This window comes from Pipistrellus kuhlii, unplaced genomic scaffold (assembly GCF_014108245.1).
Source record: "Pipistrellus kuhlii isolate mPipKuh1 unplaced genomic scaffold, mPipKuh1.p scaffold_m20_p_5, whole genome shotgun sequence".
Taxonomy (NCBI): domain Eukaryota; kingdom Metazoa; phylum Chordata; class Mammalia; order Chiroptera; family Vespertilionidae; genus Pipistrellus; species Pipistrellus kuhlii.
The window spans coordinates 15025006-15047237 of NW_023425551.1; the positions used below are offsets into that span (position 1 = coordinate 15025006).

The 22232-nt window shown below is 38.5% G+C and overlaps 1 protein-coding gene across 9 annotated transcripts in view; it reads left to right on the forward strand.

The window, feature by feature from the left end:
- The window catches only part of L3MBTL3 (L3MBTL histone methyl-lysine binding protein 3), an 86326-nt gene that overhangs the window by 48217 nt on the left and 15877 nt on the right, over positions 1-22232 (forward strand). For all 9 annotated transcript variants that reach the window (XM_036414319.2, XM_036414316.2, XM_036414309.2 and 6 more), the window contains 7 exons: positions 222-373; positions 8486-8562; positions 13641-13726; positions 14775-14885; positions 16093-16207; positions 18041-18143; positions 21227-21376. In XM_036414319.2, coding sequence (XP_036270212.1) covers positions 222-373; positions 8486-8562; positions 13641-13726; positions 14775-14885; positions 16093-16207; positions 18041-18143; positions 21227-21376 — 794 coding nt within the window. The remainder of the gene's footprint in view (positions 1-221; positions 374-8485; positions 8563-13640; positions 13727-14774; positions 14886-16092; positions 16208-18040; positions 18144-21226; positions 21377-22232) is intronic.

The following is a 22232-nucleotide window of genomic DNA, read 5'->3' on the forward strand; positions in this document are numbered from 1 at the left end:
GAGTTCCCCATAGTTAATTGGGACAGTTAATTGGGTGTAGCAACAGGGCATTTTTCTTACTGCTCCTGTTGGAAAGTGACCCTGCTGTAAAGCTGGTGGTTGAGTCTTCAATGGTGTGGAGACAGCTGGTGGGTGCCAGGCCTTCACCCAGAGGTGCAGGGAGGGTGTGGGCTCACCAATGAGTGTGTGCTTATCGCTAATTAAATCTGTGTGTTTCATAGACCGTGATCCCATCAGGCTTCCGAGTTGGAATGAAGCTTGAAGCTGTAGACAAAAAGAACCCTGCATTTATCTGTGTTGCTACGGTAACAGATATGGTGGACAATCGTTTCCTGGTACATTTTGACAACTGGGATGAGAGCTATGACTATTGGTGAGCCATTTTTCCATTGCAGTGTGTGCTTTTTCTAATTTAGTGTTTATCCAGGTAAACCAGGTGCATGGTTTAAAAACAATTGCAATCAAAGTCTGAACAGAAAATAATATGCTGCCCCACTCTTTTCTACTTCAGATCTTTAAACTTTTTCCTGTACCCTACGGCATGCATTTCTAAATAACACCCTTCAGTTCTACTTTGTGATTTGCCTTTTAGTTGGCTTTCTGCTGTGGAAGTGCGGTTTGCACACGCCATCCCAACAAATGCTCACACGTGACCCACATAGACTCACAGTTTCCTCCTTCAGGCTTGGGTGTCATCCCTTATTTTTTAGAAAACTATTTTCATCTATCTCTCATATTTTTATGTCTATAGCTAATTTAACCATTTACAATGACTGAATACAAATATAGTAATTGAGGAATATTGTTTTTAATCCTTATTGTGTTTGGATATACTACATAATGTAGCAGGAGCAACATATTATAAAATTATAATTATAAAATAAGTAGTGGCCTGGTGCACAAAATTTGTGCACATTAAAAGGGGATTAATTAGAGGAAATATTTTAATATTGCTATTTGCCTTTTTTCTGTAATAGAAGTGTCAGAGATGAAAGAACATTAGTAAAATGTATATGAAAATCGCCCTCCTATCAGAGTCTGGGGCACGCCAAGGGACCCAAAGTCAAGTCCCCGCCACCACCCACACGGGCTTCAAAAACACAGGAGATCCAGACCCGGTCGGCCCCACTCCCATCAAGCCCCTCTGGGTGGCCTCAGGTCCCCCATCAAACCCCACCAAGCAGGGAGTGCAACCTCAAGTCCCCCAGCCCAATGCTGAGGCCGGGGTCGCAGCCTGAGGTCTCCTGGCCAGGCACCAGTGTGGGTGGCATAACGTAAGATCTCCCAGCCTGGGACCAGGGTAGGGGGCCACAGCCTGAGGTCCCCCATCAAACCACTCAGGGCAACGGACGAGGCCTGAGGTCCCTCTCCCTGGCCAGGCGCCATTCAGCCCCAGGGCCCTGCTGTTCAGTTGAGACTTTACTGTGTCTCAGCTAATTTGCATATTCCTCTATTATATAGATAGATTATATAGATAGGTAGATTATAATAAAGTCATTATATTTTGATTAAGTAATTGAAGCAATGATTTTCCATATCCAATTCATGTTCATTGATCATTATAATTTAGTTTCCTGATGAAAGGCATTTCTGAAGTGTTTAGTTCCTTCTAGAGAAAACTTGAAATGATAAAATTTTAGAGAAGTGATAGATATCTCGGATTTTTAGATACTCATCAATTTTACTGCATTAGTTTTAAAAAGAGATAGTGAAAATAATTTGCTATTCGATTTAAAAATCCTTTTTATTATATGTTACATATGCTTTCTATAGAATTTTTAAGATATAGATAATTGTGTGTTTACATCACAGAATCAATTATTTTTGAACATCTGGTGTGTTTTTCCGCAGATTTTTTCTGCAAAGCATAATAATCTTTCCTCAGTGGATATCTTTTTATTCAGTTTGCAATGAAAACCTTTGTTGAAATATAGACCATTTCAAGCATGTACAAAAGTAGAGTAATAGAGTGACCCTCCTGCCACCATTACACAGCACCAGCACTTACCAATTTATATCCACTCATGTCTTCTCTGCATTCTTACTCCTAAAATCTCAATTCCAGGATTGTTCTAAAGCAACTTCCAGATATCATAACATGTCATCTGTGAATATTTCATTATGTAACTTCTAAAGATAGATTCTTCTTTTCTAAATATATAATGCTATAAATGCTATCATGTTACTAAATGCAAGCATTCCCCCCAATTGTGTTGGGCTTTATTTTAGTTCAATGGTTCTAGGTTCAAATGAGGTGTATACTTTGTGATTTCTTGGATTTGCCTCTTGGATCTTTTTAAAAAAAAAAACATGTTTTTATTGATTTTAGAGGGAGAGGTAGGGAGGGGGGAGAGAGAGAAACATCAGTGTGAGAGAGAAATAGTAATCAGCTGCCTCCTACTGGTGATGGAGCCTGCAACATGTGCATATACCCTGGCCAGGAATCAAACCAGCAACCTTCGATATAGGTTTTGGCACTCAACCAACTGAGCCACACCAGCAGGGCCTCTTGATCTTTTCTCATGTATATATTCTAATTCCTCTGTATCTTTTCCTTCTCCTTATAACTATTACTGAAGAAGCCAGGTTGTTTATCCTATTGAGTCTCCCACAGTCTGAGTTTGCTGATTGAATCCTTGTCATGTAGCTTACCATGTTTTTCTGTTCTTCATATTCCCTGTAAATTGGTGGTTTTGTTTCACTTAAAATTATCTGTATTGATCTTCAGTGAGTGAATGGGTGAGAAACTGTAAATTTAGAAATAATGTCAGTCTGTCCCTTCTGGGTCATATCCGTGTCTCCTCACCTGTGTTTGATGTGCTGTGATGATGACAGTACCAATGTGATGACGAGGGTCTAGTCCTTGGCTTACTAAATGAAACTTTAAAGCAATTATTAGAGGGATTGAGCAAAAAAGAAAAAAATAAGAGAGAACTCATTGTCATGGACAGCAGTGTGGTGATTGCAGGGGTAAGGAGTGGGTGGAGGTGGAAGAGGACAGAGAGAGGATAATGATGATGGAAAAAATAAAATGATTTGTTGAAATGAGAGCTTTTTGTTTTTGAAGTTCTGATTCATTTAGGGAGAATGGTTTTGTTTTTAGGTTTTGCCTGAATGTTGAGTTATTTTTGTGGTCTTATAAGTATTACAGGGTTTTTAAAGTGTAAGTTTATTTGATATAAGATCTATTCAATATACTCCTGGATAATAGTGATGAGGAAATCTAGAAGAATTTTTCACAGTCACTTTTCTTTGATGCCTAGAGAGTAGAAGAAATCAGTCCTTTTTTAGAAAGAGCAGAGAAAAAAAGAATGATCTCTCGTAGCTCTGATTTTGTACTTTTAAGAGCACAAAATAATCATTTTTAGGATGGAATGTACTCTGAAAATTTATACTTTTAACTGTTTATATGAAGTTATATTTTGTTAATTATCAGAAAAAGAATACAGTGTTCTCTTCATCAATATGCAATTGAGGCATATTGAAAATTGCTTAAGTGCACTGGAATTTCTCCAGCCTTATTAAATACTAGAGGCCTGGTGCAATTAAATACTACAGTCTGGGAGCCCTCAAAGGGCGGGAGGCAACCTGGTGATCAGGGGAATGCAATGTCCACATCACACCTCTGCTGCTGCCACTGCTGGCAACACAAGCCTCAGCCAGCCCTGGTTACCTGAGCCTCGTGTGACCCTGGGCGGCTGGGCAGCTGCCATCTGAGGCTTGCCTGCATCTTGGGCAGGCCCTGGAGGGCTGGGGGGCTGGAGGGCTGAGGGGATGGGGACTCCAGAGGCAGGTGTGCGGAGTGGCCGGAAAGAGGGGAGCTATCCAGACTGCGGACAGTTAGGGACACCAGGCTAACCTTAAGATAAGATAAACTCTCTTCACTCTCAGCCTGGAGAAAATGAAGAAATTAAAGGAAAACACACTAGGATAATGAGATGGCATCTTTATATTTTCATATTGGGATTTTTAGTTTTTGGGTGGTTTTTTGTTTTTTTGTTGTTTGTTTATATATTTGTTTTAGAGAGAGTGTAAGGGAGAGGCAGAGAGAAACATCAATGTGAGAGAGACACATGGATTGGTTGCCTGCTGCATACGCCCCGACCAGGGCCAGGGATTGAGCCTGCAGCCGAGGTGCATGCCCTTGCCCAGAATCAAACTGGGGACCCTTCAGTCCACACGCCAACACTTTATGGCTTACCCCTGGGTTTCTGTTTAATTCTGTTCAGATTCTAGGGCCCAATCGAGTTTTAAGAAGGAAATGCATAATACTGAAAACAACTGGTATGGGGAATGGGATTGGAAATGAATTGGGGATCAAAGGAGGACTCGCTGACTCAGCCTCATGAGGTCCAGGGGCTGGTAGTAAGACGGAGTGATGGAGGCTCTGCAGAGTCAGCACATGTGGGAGCCAGGAAAGTGTGGCACCAGAAAGTAAACTGACAGTCTCGTGCTCTGGGTTTAGGGAGTGGGAGAGCCAAGTGTCCTGTGTTTCTTCAAGAAGCTAAACCATTATTGCTTGGAATGAGGACTTTGATGTTTTCCTTATGTAAGTGTCTTGAAACTGTTTTTGTCTCTCTGCCTAGATCTGTGGAGCCCAGTGCTGTGTGCATTGGTTTTATTTAGCTTTTGGCTGTGCCCGATAAAACCAGGGTCTTTTTCTTTCCAACATGAGGACTTGGTGGAATCATTTAACCTCTTTCTGTTTCCATAAAATAAGGATCTTAATGTCTGCTCACTCTATCCTTATAGTATAAACATGGATTTTTTCATAAATTATTATTTCCATTATTATCTGCCAGTCTGGGTCTGATTGGATCTTAGCAGCCTTCATTCTTGATTAATTTGCACTTACATGTGAAATGGACTTCAAAAATTTTTTGAAGTGGATTTCTTTAATGATATACTTAACACTCTTCCTCCCCCCAAAAAAAAACAAAAAAAGGAAGGAAGGAAGGAAGGAAGGAAGGAAGGAAGGAAGGAAGGAAGGAAGGAAGGAAGGAAGGAAGGAAAATTAAAGATTTTTTACATTAGCTGTTTTTCATTATATTTCTTCTTGGTTACATTTCTGCTTTTGGACACTAGATGGGACTAAGATGACTTGTGTTACAATAGTAGCAGAAAGGATTCCGCAGCATTCCCACTTCTGAATGAAGTCTTGTCTGCTTATGGAGAGAGTTTAAGTAAACTAGTAACACATAGGGCTGTTTTCATTTTCTTTGTGACATGAAATTATGGCTTCCTTGTTTATGTTAAATGGTGACTTTGATCAATATTTAGGTAACATTAAAACCTTATTATATAAGATTCAGGTATAGTTTAGGAATACGTGGCCAAAACATACCACAGTATTTTTCTTATTTGCAACTTACAGAGAAACCTAATAGAAAGATCAAAAGAATTAGTAATGTCTAATGTCTAAAGTAATGTCTAATTACTTTAATCACCATGAGCCTGGCAGATAATTATAAAAAATCCTTGATAATTACATTGGGAAGAAAAAGTTAAACAAATGTTACATATTTCTTTTGTTCTTATTTCTTTTCTCATTTTAAATGAGCCCTATTTTAATTAACAGCTGACCCTAAAATAAAAAGCTTCGTAAAAATAAAGGTAATGTTTCATTACTAATAATAGCCAAATGATTATCTTGGGAAAAAGAATAGTATAGCTGGAAATAGTGCTCCACAGCTTTGTCTATACAGTTTATAACAATGTATGTAAAAAAATTGTGTAATTAAAATATACTTTATGAAAATATGTATTGTGAGGAATGTCTCAGTTGCTGTAGGAACTTGTAGGCCTAACAGTGCTTGTTTTCCTCTCACATTTCTAAATACATCTGTAACCCTATATCTGTAACCCTCATGTATAGGTTAAGAAAAATAATACTGTTCCCTGGTGAATAGCTCCAGTTGGTAGGAGTGTCATCTGTACACCAAAGGGTTGCAGGTTTGATCCCCGTTGGGGACACGAATGGGAGGTAGCAGATTGGTATTTCTCACATCAGATGCCCACCCCCCCTTTCTCCTTCTCTCTCTCTCTCTCTCTCTCTCCTCTTGTAATCAATAAACATATCCTTGATGGTGTAAGGATTAAAATATAAATAGTGTGGGGTAGGGTGGGTAGGAGATATGTAAATAAAGGAAGAAAAGAATAAGCTTTGATTATACAATTAAAGAGATTTTCTACTAAAATAATTTTGAGAAAAATCAGCATTTAGTTGGGTTTATATAAACGCACCTTCGGTTACTCTTCACGATTCACTCAGAAAGGTTGATTTGAAAAGTGGTGCCTATATGTTAATGTAATTCACTTAAATTCTTTCTTAGAAAGTTCTTTATTTTTATTGCTTGGAAGACTTTTATTCTCCAGAAACTCCAACCACCATTACCTTCTTGTCTTTCTATCTTCTAGTTCCCCGTCTAGAGGACTGGTTTAAGATGTTCTGATCTTTCAGGGTGGACTCAACAGATCTGGTTTATAAAGCCAGATTGGAGTCTTTGGCATCCTTAGATCCACATTTCCTAGATTGTGTTCTGCAGAACATTGCTGTTCCACACGATGCTAAGAGGTTGCCCACCAAAGTTGCATTTCACAGTGAAATATCTTTAGGAAATGCTGGGTTAAGTCATTTGAAACTGGTTTGTTTATAACATAACTTCCCAGTCCAATATGCTAATGATATGTTATATAAATTTCTAAGAGGGAGATGTATTGAATAGTATTTTCTTGAAGTATTTTGACTTCGATTTTTTTTTTTAACTTAATTATGCCTATTATCTTTGAGAATATAGATGGGAAATGTTCTACCAATTTTTAAAAGAAGATATTGTGATATGCTTCTATATAACTATCTATTTTGTAATACTATTAGAAGCCCAGTGTACAAATTTGTGCACCAGTGGGGTCCCTAGTTCTGGCCAGAGGGATTGGACTGAAACTGGCTCTCTGACATCCCCTGAGGAGTACCAGATTGCAAGAGGGTGCAGGCTGAGGGGCCCCACCAGTGCATAATCAGGGCCAGCAAGGGACATGGGAGGTTGGTCAGCCAGGGAGGGACCATGGAAGGGTTCCTGGGCATGTCTGGCCCATCTCACTCAGTCCCAATTGGCTGGACCTCAGCAGCAAGCTAACCTGCCAGTTGAAGTGTCTAACCTCTGGTAGTCAGTGCACATCATAGCAAACCATTGACTAGCCTTAGCATATCATGATCATTTTATGCTTTGATTGGTTGAACAGACTATGTGATATTTAGCATATTAGGCTCTTATTATGTAGGATTATAGCTACTTCTGTGAATATTGTGTTAGCCTGGCAAGATCCCAACTCTGGTTGCATCCAACTTTCTGCCTGCTGTGTGCCTGTGCCTAGGCAATTGAGTATAACTGGAGATAGAGGCACACAAGTGTGCGCACATGCGCATACACACACCATACTGATTGGGTTGACTTCACCTTCAAGACCGCTAACCTCAGGTGGGCCCTTAGTTCTGCCCTATAATTCTATGACAAATCCTTACCCAGTCTCCCAGACCACTAAATTTCACTTCTATCTTTCCCTCCTCAGATTCCTCACACCCTCTTACCTATTCTCTCTCAGCTGGTAATCTTGCTTCCTATTGCATTGAGAAGAAAAAAAAAAAAAAAATACAGGCAGAAGGAATGTTCAGTGCTTCCAATATCTTGTCTGCTGGGTACCTTCCTGATCAATGCCCACAGACAGGCCCGTCTCTGTTTCTGGGCGATGCTTCACTGCCCTCATGCGTAGTATCCCCCTCCTTCCCTGAGTCGGTTGTTCTGCATCAGTAGGTCACCCTTGTCTATTGAATTATTCCTACAGTACCCGAGTGGAGCAGGGATTTTTGTTTATTTCCACAGCTGTTGTAGTCTCAGCACCTTGGATGGTGCCCTGATCATGGTGGTTGCTCAGGGTCTATTTCTTGAATAAATAGAGTAATATTTCCCATCCTTTCAAAAAAAAACATGTTATTTTGAAGTCATTCTACTAGTAAACTTCAAGTTTGTAAAATAGAACAGAGAATTTCCATATGTGCTTTGCCAGCTTCCCCTAAATATTTCCCAACATAAGAAACAAGAAACAAGCTTCCCTTTTGCTATCCAGTGTCTCATAGCTCTGCTTCCTTTAAGAACAGAACTCCTAAAGCCTATTTTCTGTACTAGCGGGTCTCCATCTTTTCTTCCTCTTTTTACACCCCCTCTAGTCAGGCTTTTGCCCTTTCCTAGCCCCGGTTCCCCTAAAACGGCTCTTATCAGGGACCATACTAATGGCCTTTACATGCAGTGACCAGTTCTTGGTATTAATATATTAGGTGAGTGAAAGATCCTTTGGTTTAGCAATTTCCCCCCAAATAAGATCTATTGTAATAAATGGTTCATAATCTCTAATTACTGTTTTTCTACTTTTGCTAGTACTTGACAATTGATCCCGATAGTTACAATTTTTAAATTTATATAATCTACAGGTGTGAAGCATCCAGCCCACACATTCATCCTGTTGGTTGGTGTAAAGAACATAGAAGAGCCCTTATCACTCCTCCAGGTTTGTGTCTACTGTACGTCTAATATTGTTCTCATAGATCACAAGTCGGGAAACGTTTTCTGTAAAGGGCCAGATAGTAATTGTGTCTGACTTTGTAGGCCATACAGTCTCTCTCACAACTATTCAGTTGAGATGAAACACAAAGGCAGCCACAGACAGCATGTAAATGAATGAGCATGGTTGTGCTGCAGTAAAACTTGATTCACAAAAAGAGGCCACCCGCCTGCAGGCAATAGTGTGCTGACACTCGGTAATCTGAAAGTATAGAAGTGTGCCTTAGTCTCCAGATTCTCCACCTTTGTCTTGTTTGCAAAAACAGCAAGTTCTGTTTTAAAAGATCTTTCATTCCTCAAATGGAAATTCATTTCTAGCTAGACTTTAAATTCATACACATGTAAATATATTGTCTAACCATAGAAGTGAATTGTCTAAGACAGTGGTCGGCAAACCGCAGCTTGCAAGCCACCTGCAGCTCTTTGGTCCCTTGAGTGTAGCTCTTCCACAAAATACCACATGCAGGCATGCACATACAGTGCGATTGAAACTTCCTGGCCCATGTGCAGAAGTCGGTTTTCAGCCCGGACGAGTCTATTTTGAAGAAGTGGCGTTAGAACACTCAAGGGGCCAAAGAGCTGCATGTGGCTCACGAGCTGCAGTTTGCCGACCCCTGGTCTAAGGCTTTGACGAGCCTGGAGAGATGGACATATGGGCAGCCTTTGTGGGTTGGGCCTGGACCATCCAGTGTCAAGGTCCATCCTGTGAAAAAGCACAATGTGCACGTCGAAATGGGATTCGTTTTTCCCCCCCTTAGATCAGAACTCACGCATTCACTTTTCCTTTTTCCGTTGTGATCCCTGGTTCTGAACGTAGGTTTCACAGCTTCATAGTGGGGATTAACACCTCTCTGCCCCCTGGAGTGGTCAGGTACTTCAGCTGTCAGCCTCCGGCCTAGAGCCCTCTCGGCTCACTCTCTCTGTCTTGTACAGGGAACAGTGTAACTGCTGATAAATAGTCTTCTTTGTCAATTGGTGTTTGTCTTCATGTGTAAGGAACCGATTCTGTGGCTTCACCATCATAATTAAGGCCTTGAGTTTCTGAGCATCCCTGTGTAAGGTGCCATGGCTGCTGCCTCTATGAAAAGACAGGGTCATAGCTCCCAGCAGTCACTCAGCTGCAGAGGTTGCATGTGAGTGATGAAGGCTCCATTATCTCAGGGAAAGGATGGCTCCTGGGTTTGCTGGGATCTGCTGGGTGGATAGTGCCCACAGCATGGAAATAGCAGAGACTCAGCTTGGAGCTTCAGATACTTGTCTCGCTCCATCCTAACAGCTGGCTCCGTCTTTAGGCTTGTCCCCAGTTCCTCCTTACTGTATCTCACTGAGTGTCTGGACATTTCTTCTCGGGACCATCCATTCCTGTGACGGGGCAGGCGAGTCCTTCCCACTTCCTGAGTTTTCTCATGTGTGAAGGAACAGAAGCTTCTGTCCTTCACTGGTTTACCAAACCGTTTTTTGAAGGTGAAAGGATATTTACATAAATCATAAAGTGTTAAAGCTAGGTATTAGTAGTTTTATGGCCCAAAGGTGGTGCTGCCTGAAAGACTTCTAATCAGTTCTCCTGTGTCCTGTGACTCATGTAATATTAGGAGCAGGTGAGTAATGATCACCACCGTCACCATCCAAATTGCTTGTGAGGATTCCTTTATTTTTATTTATTTATTTATTTACTATTAGCCCTGTGCACGGATTCGTGTGCCAGTAGCTCACTGCCACCCTCCAGTTGCTCTCTGTCCACTGCCCTGACCTCCTGTGGCTCCCCCTCCCCACGACCCCCTCAGAGCTTGCTGCCCTGCCTCCTCCTATAGCTCTCCACCACCTCCTTGTAGCCAGTAGCTTGCTGCTACCCTCCCGTAGCTCCCCCCCCTTCTGCCCTGCCCTCTGTAACTCCCTCTGCACCCCCACAGTCCCTCATACCTTGCTGCCCTGCTCTCTTGTAGCTTGCTGCCCCACCCTCCTGCTGATCTGTGATCCAGTTTTTATGCTTCACGGCGAAATGACCATATGCATATTGGACTTTAATTTTATTATTTAGGACTTTAATCCTCATCCGAGGATATTTTCCCATTGATTTTTAGAGAGAGGGAAAGACAGAAACATTGATGTAAGAAAAACACTGATTGGTTGCCTCCTGCACATGCTCTGACCAGGGACCAGGCCAGGAAGGAGCCTGCAACCAAGTTATGGGGCCTTAACGGGAATCAAACCTGGGACCCTTCGGTCTGCAGGCTGATGCCCTATTCACTGAGCCAAACTGGCTAGGGCTGAGGATTCCTTTAGATTTTCCAATTTGGTGTCAGTCTGATTTTTTTCCTTACCACCTTTTTGGTCGTGATCAAGGATCTGGTAAATAAACAGAACCAGTGAACAACAGATTCCTGGTTAAGTCTTCACAATACTGAGTTAGGTACCTGGGAAGGTGTGGTGTACAGCATGATTGCTGACTTCTGATGTGAGGCAGAAAGCTTTCATGGACTTTTACCATTCATTAGAAAAGAAAATACATACCTTTTGGCAAATTAAGAAAATACAGAATTGTATGTTAAAAAGTGCCAAACACACAACATTGTAAATATAATCAATGCCACTAACTATGTACCTAAATACAATTAAAATGGTAAATATTGTGATAGGTATATTGTAATACACACAGTTTTATTAGTTTAAAAACAAAAACAAAAAACCTTCCAAGTAATGCGACTGGTTAGTAGGGCCCGTACTGATGTTACTCTAATCTTTCACTCCATGACATACTAGGTGTTCTTTCTCGAGTCCCTTTTTGCTGTGGGCACGTTCCTGGCTTGGACTCTGATATCAGCTGCTCTCTGACACCCCTGCTACTTTGTGGATCGGTTCCCTGAGCCCTTGCTGGCCATGTCTGTGTTTTGTCTAATCACATAATAAATCTACTGTTTTTTCCCCCTAGAATTAAGGTCTTCATGCCTTTTCAAATGATGTTTATTTTGAATTATTGAAATTATATATTTAAGACATACTTTAAAAAAAGTTTAGAGTGGAAATAAAGATAATGTCTTCCCAGAAAAACCTCTTTGCCTCTATATATGCACATACATACAGTCAGTATTAATGCGACTTAAATTGTGGAAGATGGGGTCCTTAAAAATATATTGTAAAATGTGTGTGTACACAGAAATCCTTGTGTATTTACTCTCTAAAATGTTTATTTTAAAATGATTTTAAATGTGCAGAAAAGCTGCAAGAATACTACTGTAGACCCATTCAAGTTTATCAGTTGTACCAGAGATGGCATTTATAGCAAAAAGATCAAGCATTGCATTTAGTTGTTGTATCCCTTGACTTTCATAACTGCAGTGTGTGTGAAGATTGCAGGTTAGTCTCTTCGTTCTGTAGAGTGTTACTTCATATGGGTTTGCTTGGTGTTTCCTCATGGTTAGACCCAGGTTATGCGTTTTTGGCAGGGAAATCATAGAAACCATGCTGTGTTCTCCTTACATCCTTTCAGGTGGCACATGATGTCAATTTGTATCATTACTGGTTGATTTTACCATTAATTGTTTGAGATCGTATTTTCTAGATTTTTCCATCAATGTAGTTTATGGAGAGATGCTTTGAGAGTCTATAAATATCCTGTTTTTCACTCCTATGTCACTCACTGATTTTAGCATCTATTGATATTTCTAGTATGAATTATTATTCTGAAAGTTGCTAAATGGTAGTTTTTCTTATTTTATTACTTCTTGTACATATGAGTTGATATTCTTATGCCAAGAATAGCTTTCTTGCCTTCCCATTTATTCATTTAACTTATTGATATTGGTGTGGACCCATAGATTACTTATGCCACCAGTGGGTTATAATTCATTACTAGCATTATTTTCATGTCCAGATTTTCTCAGATTTGGCCAGTAGGAGACACTTTAAACTGGTTTCCATATCCTTTTAAGAACATCCTACTTTCTGGCTCAATTAGGCTAATATTGTGCCTTCCCTGACCCAACCCTGAAGTCAACCATTTCTCCCAGTCTGCATGGTCCTTTCTACTAGAGAAGGATATTTAAAAAGTAAGATCTGGACTCTAGATACGTTCATTACTGTTGGGGTATTGCTGCTTCCATCTTCTCAGTGGATGTAGGAAATATGTAAATATTTAAAAATTTATTCATCTTTATTTTTCTGTCATTTATACATATTAAAAACTATGAATTGTTATTATTAGCTCTAATTGATATCTCACAATACTGAATTTATTCTGGTTTTCCACTTTGCGTAATTATACCTCTCGTTTTAGTCCATGAGAAATCTGGCTTCTGTTATTTATAATATGTTTACTGGTGTTTTCAGTCCCCTTTATGTTTCCCACCCTACTAGACTATCGTTAATTCCTGCTCAGGGCTACCATTCATTGCTACCTGGGGCTTCCTAATGGAATTTGGACTCTGGAGAAAGGACAGGGGGCAGGAGGGGAGAAGGGTGGGTCCTTTTAGACATGGTATGATATTTTGTCATGTTTATTTTGTCTAACAATATGATTATATGTCTGGAATATTTCACATATTAGTATATATAAATCTGCCTCGTTCTTTTTAATAAATTCTTTTATATGTGCTATACAGCTTTTTGCATAGTTCTGTAGTGATGGTCATTTAACTGATATTTACATTTTCACATCTACCATGGTCTTTGTAATACATATATGAGAATTTCCTAGAGTATTAGAAATAAAGTTGCTAGATTAAAGGTATTTATGTTTGTGTGTTAATGTGCTTTTGTAGGTGTCTTGTTATAATACTATTCTTACCCGAGACAGTAAATTGTACATATACATATAAAATTTTCATTTAAAAGTTAATAGGGAAATCATGATCAAGATGAAAGCAATTTTATTACTATAAATAGTTCTGAATGTGGAGCTAGTTTAAAATTATTATGTGTAATTAAAACATAACTTCCTGTATTATAGTGATAGCATTTCATAATATTATAGATCAGTTTTTGGTTCTCACTATCATTTTGGTTAAACTTAATTTTTTTAACTCTTAGGTTATTCAAATGTGAAACATTTTTCTTGGGATAAATATTTAGAAGAAACCAATTCTTTACCTGCTCCTGCAAGAGCTTTCAAAGTGGTAAGAGAATATTTTATACTGTTTGATTAGTTTGTGTTGGTGATAATGTTGATTCATTGAAATTTAAGAACAGAAAGAGATAGATAGTACTGATGAATTGGAATAGGAATGGGAGGAAAACAGAAGGCCAGGATGATGTTTCTGAATTTTTGTAGTTTTGAAAGTCAAAATTGTTACTATGGTTTTTGTTGTTGGCATCTAAAAATTACTTCCATTTTGTACTTTAAAGCTCCTTGGAAAATAATTCTGGTTGAGTTGGTATGTAGTCAGTTGTTTGTACAACAAACATCTTTTTTTAGGGTTATTCTTTTTTAATTGATATCACACAGAGGAGGGAGGGGGAAGAAAGAGAGAAATATAGATATTAGAGAGAAACATTGATAGGTTGCCTCTTGCAAATGCCCTGACTGGGGATCAAACCTACAACCAGGGAATGTTCCCTGATCGGTGATCGAACCTGTCATCTTTTTTAGTCGGTGTGTAGGATGCTCCAACCAACTGAGCTGCACTGGCCAGGGCCAGCCAGGTATTCTGAAAGACCAAGCAGGACAGGCCATTGTTTTCTAAAGTAAATTATATCTAATCATTCCTTTTCATTTGTTTATGGCAAGTTGAGGTGCTATTTTTATTTTGTTGCTATAAATTAGCATGTTTACTTACCAAAATACAAGATCATTTCCTTTTATATTATTCTCATTCTTGTTCCTACTAGAGTGATTCTATATGGTATATTTTGATTGCTAATTTTCTTCTTTAAAAGATATTAAACTTTTTGCTTTCATTACCACCTTTAATCTTCATCTTAATTCTGGCATTTTAATGTTCTCTTAAAAAATAGACTAGGTTTGGACATGTGTCATGGGATTGTGTTTGTTATAAAGGAGGGTGAGGTTCAAAGCCATTCTTGAAACTTGAGGGTTTGAAAGGCTGGTTTTCTGGATGGCTCATCTTTTTTAATCCTATTTTTTTTTTAATTCTATTTTTTGTGACAGAGAGCCTACCTTCTCTTCCTCTTAATTTCACTGTATAAAATTTTCTTTTGTGGCAGAAACCTCCACATGGATTCCAGAAAAAAATGAAGCTGGAGGTCATAGACAAAAGAAATCCCATGTTCATTAGAGTGGCCACAGTTGCAGACACAGATGATCACCGAATAAAAGTGAGTGCTTTCTGATGTGGTTTTGCTTTGCCTTTTGTTGCAAGATGTCTTGGGTGGAATCTTCAACAGATCTTTAATTTGTAAAGTCCTGCAATTAAATTAGTAAAACCACAGGACTAGGCAAATTAAGTGTCTGTGCATCTTCATAAGTCAGTATTTACCCAGTTTTTTTCTTTAATCTATATAAATTTTTTCTTTAATTATGACTAGCTTTTAATGTCATATCTTCTTTCTCCAAACATGCACTCAACATAATAAATCATAATTGAGAGAAGACTTCTTACATAGATAGTAGAGACATTTCCTCTGAATAGAATAACTCACTATCTAGTAGTATGCTCTTTTTTAAAAAATTGAACGCTAATGTTATTTGATGGGGTATTGTTAGATGTAGACTTTTCAGAAGGATAAGACTGCAAGAGGGCACAGGCCAGGCTGAGGGACCCCCCAAGTGCACAAATCTCATGTACCAGGCCTCTAATTATTAATAATAAGTAAGGATACAAGAATCAACTCTAAACCTACTGTTTGCCGCATTGTGTATACAGCCTGTCAGTATATCTTTCACCCTACGAGATAAAAAATATGTAATACTACAAGATATGCAGCCGATTCTTAGTGACCATGCCTGAAAGACCACCAGCCCTTTTACCTGGTGCCTAGTAAAGATGGTAGCACTGACCGCTCTGTAAAACCTCTTTGGGATATCTTGTAATTATTTATGAGGGGAAAAAATAGCTAAAAATGCATTTGATGTGTAAAGTGGGTATTGTTAATAGAGCATGCATTTTTAAAAAGTATTTTTAACATTATTTTAGGAGATTTGCCATGTATACAAAAGTTCTCCTGCCTCTCCACTTTCCCCTACCACTTCACTTTTCTGATTGATGCATTACTTTAGTAATTTATTGGGCATTTGGTGTTGCTTCTATGAAGATGTTAATTATTCAGGTTGCTTATTGGGAGGTACATGTAACATACCTGTAGAAGTATTTCAAAATAAGTGCCTTTGGCAAAGTATTTATTGATGGTTAGGTAAGTTAAAGATAGGTCGGTCAGAAGTGCTCCTTTTCTCATAGTGTGGATGAAGTAATTTAAATAATTGAAACAATTTATTTGGTATTAAACCTACTATATAAGTTAGAAGAGAATGACTGTGATTACGATGGGCAGACCTGAATTGCTGAATTTCTTGTTTGTTGTCCAGGTTCACTTTGATGGCTGGAATAGTTGCTATGATTACTGGATAGATGCAGATTCTCCTGATATTCACCCTGTGGGCTGGTGCTCAAAAACCGGGCACCCTCTTCAGCCTCCTTTGAGTAAGAAACCCAAGGATAACAAAAACTGTTTCCATTTCCTTCTAGAATGCTTAATATTTTCTTTTCCTCATCATTTTTTTTCTTTGTAATTGCTCATATGGAACACAATATGATAATTAATAAATAATTATGCTATACAATTCTTCTCTATGTAATTCTTTTCTCTCTTACTACATTTTTAATTGCTTGGAGCAAAAAATATATAAAGAAAAATTTAGTATCTGAAAAAGTAAGAATATAGCATTATTTTACTTTTATTTAGAAGTGGTCATCACCTTTTAAAATTAGTTCTGAATTTTTGGAAGGCAGTTTGTTAGGCTATCAAAATTTAATGTATAATTGTCAGTATGCTAATAGTGAGTTTATAATATAGTTTTGCAAAATGTTGTCATTGGGAGAAACTGGACAAAGTGTATAAGGGACCTCCCTCTGGCCCTGGTCTGTGTGGCTCAGTTGATTGAGCATTTCCCTGTTCACCAAAAGGTCGCCAGCACAGTTCCCTATCAGGGCACATGCTCAGGTTACAGGTTCAGTCCCCGGTCAGTATGCATACAGGAGGCAACTGATCAATGTTTCTCTCCCTCTTCCCCTCTCTTTTTCTCTCTCTCTAGAATCAATAAAAACATTTTTTAAAGGGACCCCTCATACTTATGACTGCATGCGAATCTACAATTATCTCAGTGAATATTACAGTTTTTATTTATTTTTAATATATTTTTATTGATTTCAGAGAGGAAGGGAGAGGGAAAGAGAGAGAAACATCAATGATGAGAGAGAATCATTGATCAGCTGCCTCCTGCACGCCCCTTTCTCCCCCCCCCCCCCCCCCCCCACTGGGGATGAGCCCGCCACCTGGGCGTGTGCTCAAAACCTGGGACCTTTCATTCTGCAGGCCAGTACTATCCACTGAGCCAAGTTGGCTAGGGCAACATTACAGTTTTATGGTTTTTTTTTAAATTATTTTTTAAGACATGGTATTGTTTACAGTATATTTAATATAACAAGACTGGGAAACAAATATTGGTTAAATAAGCTGGTACACTCATACAGCAGATACTATGCAACAGTCAAGACTATTAAAAGAAAAGAAATGGAGGGAAATAGTTATAGAGATAAAGGACCATTGAAGAGACTGTCAAAACTATAGCGGGAAGACAAGGGAGGTTGGGGGGGAGGTGTAACAGCTTGACTGGGATCTGTAACTGTTCTTTTGTCTCCAGTGTGTTTAAAGTTTTCAGTGTACGATTCATATGTTATGTTATTTACTTGAAAAAAATGTTTAGAATCTTCTCATAAATTCAGATTAGGTATCTCTGGAATTTGTCACATTTGAAAGGGTTTTGGATGAAAGTTTACTGTTTCACTATTGAAGAAAGACAAAATAGTGTGAACAAAGTCATGGGGGGACCACCTTTAGAAGTAGAGACTTTCAAAACATTTTTATTTCTATAGTATCTCTCTCTCTCTCTCTCTCTCTCTCTCTCTCTCTCTTTTATTTTATTTTTTAATATATTTTATTGATTTTGTACAGAGAGGAAGGGAGAGAGATAGAGAGTTAGAAACATCAATGAGAGAGAGTCATCGATCAGCTGCCTCTTGCACACCCCCTACTGGGGATATGCCCGCAACCTAGGTACATGCCCTTGACCGGAATCGAACCCGGGACCTTTCAGTCCCCAAGCCGACACTCTATCCATTGAGCCAAACCGGTTTCGGCTCTCTCTCTCTTTTAAATCATGTGTGCTGATTTATGTGTTAATTCCAAATTGGATTTTTCCACTCTTACAACCTAATTAATTTTATGCTCCTCCTTTCCTTTTTGCTTTGTCATAGATCCCTTAGAGTTAATGGAAGTTTCAGAACAAGGTGGATGCTCAACCCCAGGATGTAAAGGGATTGGTCATTTTAAGAGAGCGAGACATCTGGGCCCGCAAAGGTATGGGGTGCTGTGGCTCACGTGGGGATTCCTTACCTGGTCAGATAGGGGGTGTTATATGTACAAGATAATGGTTTTCATGTATACTGAATAGATGGGAACTAATTTTAAATTCAGATCCATAGGAATTGTGGTTACCATGGTGATCCTATAAAAACGCAGAGTGTATCTGTAGTTTAATCTTCCTGGGAGAGAATGTATTCACAGTTAAAAATAGATTTACTCTAGTTATTTGGCTTTTATGACTAGCGTAGACACTTAGCTTCTGAAACAGTTATTTGGGGTTGAACATTAATAATGAGAAGAAGGTAGATCCTGTTGTTTGTTTGGTAGAACAAACTGTGATTGGGTGACACAATTAATTGAATACAAAGAGGTAATATTGTTGTAGATTAGCTAAGATCACAGAAAGCACAAATATAGTCAAACATGAGAATGTGTTGATCAAAAAAGCATTTTTCTATATTTTCCTGTTATCTCTAATTAATTAAAAAAGAAACCAAATTTATACATTTGAAATTGAATGTATTATTTAGGCAAGTTGGGGTCATTTTTAGATTTTTAAAGTTTTTACTGAATACCGAGAAATTGCTGTGATTTAAGTGTGGTTTTTTTTTACAGAACAAAAGTATTATCTGTGTAGGTATGTGTTAAAGAAACTGTTCTACCTGCATGTTAATTGGATTGCCCAGTAAGAAAAACGGTTCCTTGTTTATGTAGATTGTGCAGGTTGTGAATCCAGGTCTTTAAAATATCTAAAGATTGCACTGGCTGTTTCTCTGAGAGTTAATAGGAATTGTAAAATTGATGAGATTACTTTCTTCTTTATATAGTTCCCTCTTTCTTTCATTTCTACCACTTCCCTACAATGCTGCTTATCTTCCTTTTGCAAACCTCCTCCCGAGTTATTTTTATAAGGTTCGGGATGTTCTAGAGTAAAAAGTCTGAGCATAGAAAGGGTGATGAGTCCGCTTGCAAATATCCATTTTGAAACCCTTCTTGTTGTTTGTGTGATTGCAATCCAAAAAGTTACATGATTAATTTAAGCTGAGTTAAAAATACTGCATCTTAGAAGTTATTTACTGTTGCAAAGTAGACTGGATTATTTTCAGACATTATGTAAGTCAAAATGCCAGAAATGACTCATTAGCATGCTGATATTTATAAATTCTTTTGTTCAATAAATATTTTTGAACAGCAATTTTTCCCCTTAATATCTAACACTTATTGAGCATTAATTTACTCTGTGAGATATTGCACTGATTGTTTTATATATATTGGATGACCTTCAAATGATCCTAAAACACAGAACTGTTACTTTCTCTGAATTTTTGAAGAGGCCACTGTGGCACTTAGAGGTGTACTGACTTGCCTAACTGACAGCTAGTTGAGGAGGGAGTTGGGAGTAGCAGTCAGTGTAACTCAAGGATCTGTGCTCTTGGCCACTGTTTTCTCACTGCCTGTGAAGGCCCTGCTCCATGAATGAGTCCCAAACCCAACCCTCAAATATCTCATGGATGAATGGAATTGTGTGTAAGCTGTCCATAATTAAAATAGGGACATAAAATGGTAACTAAATATTGAGACTTCGACATATGTCCCTAGGAAGGAAAAGACATTTTGTTGGGCTGCAGTAGAAAAAATTTAAAAAGATTTATTTTTGGTCTTCTGGTAAGAAAACCCACCTTATTATGGCAATGTCCAAGATCTATTTAGAAGTGCTTTGGTCCGAGCCACGAGTTTTGCCTGTCACTGCCAGGTCTGTGGTGGAGAGTCGTTCCCCTACTACTGCCCCTGGCCCTTTGGCCATTTCCAGGACCTCCTTTCCCTAACTGTACTGGCCTTCCACTGGCCACATCCCCTTCATATGGAAGACTTTATTGAGACATGTAATAAGGCAATATTTCAGTGTAATTAGAACCATAGTGGATAATTACTTACTTTTTTTTTTTTTTGAACAAGAGAAGTAGACCTTATGCCTTAAAAGGCGTGCATTAGTAAAGAAGCTGTGTTTAGGGTATAACCAGTAGGTCTGTGCATTAAATCTGCCTAGAGCCTCAGGGAGGAGGATGCAGTTCAGAGAACTAGTGGGATTTAGCTCCTGCCCAAGGCCAGTCTTCCTTGTCCTTAGCCCCTTCCACTGGCTTTTCTTAGTCTCCTGACTCTGATCTCCTATTCACAACACTCGGAGCTCTTTATCTGGCAGGATATTAATTTTTGACAGACACAGACTATTTTCCATTTCATTAGTAGACTTCTGGAGTGGCTGCTGCATCGTGGATGTGCTCTGAAAGGCTCATTTTACTGGTACTTATTTTTGTCCTTGCTGAGAATGCTGTGTTTAAGGAAACATAATGAGAAAAATTCTCTTTGGATTAATTTACTGAGAAACTGCATAAATCAAAACATGCATTCTTTGCTTAGATAACAAAGAAAGTTTCTCTCTCCTAGCAAGAATAATAAATTGTATGAACAGGCAAGGAAAGGCCTATGTTTTGACTAGCATTTGTTGTTGGCTTCTCTGGAAATTATAATAGTTGGGTTTGATCAAAGACGCGTTTGAAATAGAACATGTATCTCAACAGTGGGATTTAGAATGTAGTGTTTTTAATGGCCGGAATCAACAAGATCAGTAAAAGAGTTGGATGTGGATACAGTATTCTCCTCTCCGGGCGGATTCGGTAGCCAGATGGCCTGATTAGCATTGGCTGCGTCGTGGTATTTTCCCTTTGCTGATTCATTCATTTGGTCCACTGAGAGGTTAGAGAATGGGAGGAGTTTAAAGGAGAACTAAAGTCATACGAAAGTCCATATTCTACATCTAGTGCCTGGTCTCCTTTCATCATCATATATCTGACCCCCTTTACCTTCTTCATCCTCCCCTCGAGCTCCGCAAACAAACCAAACAAATTATGTTTTAAAGACAACTTTTTCATACTGTTTAATCATACATATACACATATATAAATACATTCAACTTGTTCAGCTAAACTTTGGAATTTTCTATTCTGTAGTCTGCCATTTCAGTTGAAATAAGTGTTTTTTAATGGGAATGTTCTATTCTTATTCTTTTTGACATTTAGTGCTGCCAACTGTCCCTATTCAGAAATCAATTTAAACAAAGACCGCATCTTTCCAGATCGCTTAAGTGGGGAAATGCCTCCGGCTAGTCCATCATTTCCGAGAAATAAAAGGACAGACACAAATGAAATCTCCTCATCTCCTGAAATCAGGTAATTTACGTGATGATATTAATGTTGTTTAGAAGTTCTCTGATAGGAAGTCCTCTACCTTACATGTTTCATGTTCTATGGTAATACTTTCGTGTACATCATTGAAAATTCACCCGATTAAATGTGAAAGGGTGGTGGGGATCAGCACTGGAACTTCTTTTTTAATTAAGGAAACTATTCATATAGGCATATTTAAGTCAGGCAGGATTTCTTATTTCTTATTCTTTTAGTGGTACTTGGGTGATGTTGAATGAATTGGTCAATATTTATATAGAACTAGCTATTATTGCAAACTCCTTGTGAACATTATTTCTTTTTAATGTTCATTATATACCAAGTGCTTACATATACCTATTTCATGTACCTTAACATGTTAATTGTACTATAAGTTCAGTCATTTAGTTTTGATTTCACTTCTAGAGTTGGTCGGGATGCGTTAGTCTCAGTGGATTATATTAGGTAAAAAACTAAGCTTTGTGAGATATATCTTTAAGTATGTGGTCTGTGCCTTATGTTACCTGAGGACACTACAAAAGAAACAGCAGACGAATAAAAATATGCTCCATCGTGCTTACGTTTGGGGGTTTCTTTTATGGAGCATTTTAAAATCTAAGGCACATAGTTCCTTATTTTCATATTGTACTACTTCCATTCTCATGAAGAATGAGTGGATATTTGAATTACTGCATCTGGTTCTGAATTTGCAACGGTGTTATGGAGTAATGGCATCTCCAGCATCAGTATCCTTCTGCCCTATGCATAGGCTAACTTCTTTGATTATTAATAACAGTGATGATTTTTTTAATCCTCCAAACCATAACTAATATAACTTGAACTCATTTACCTAACCCAGTAC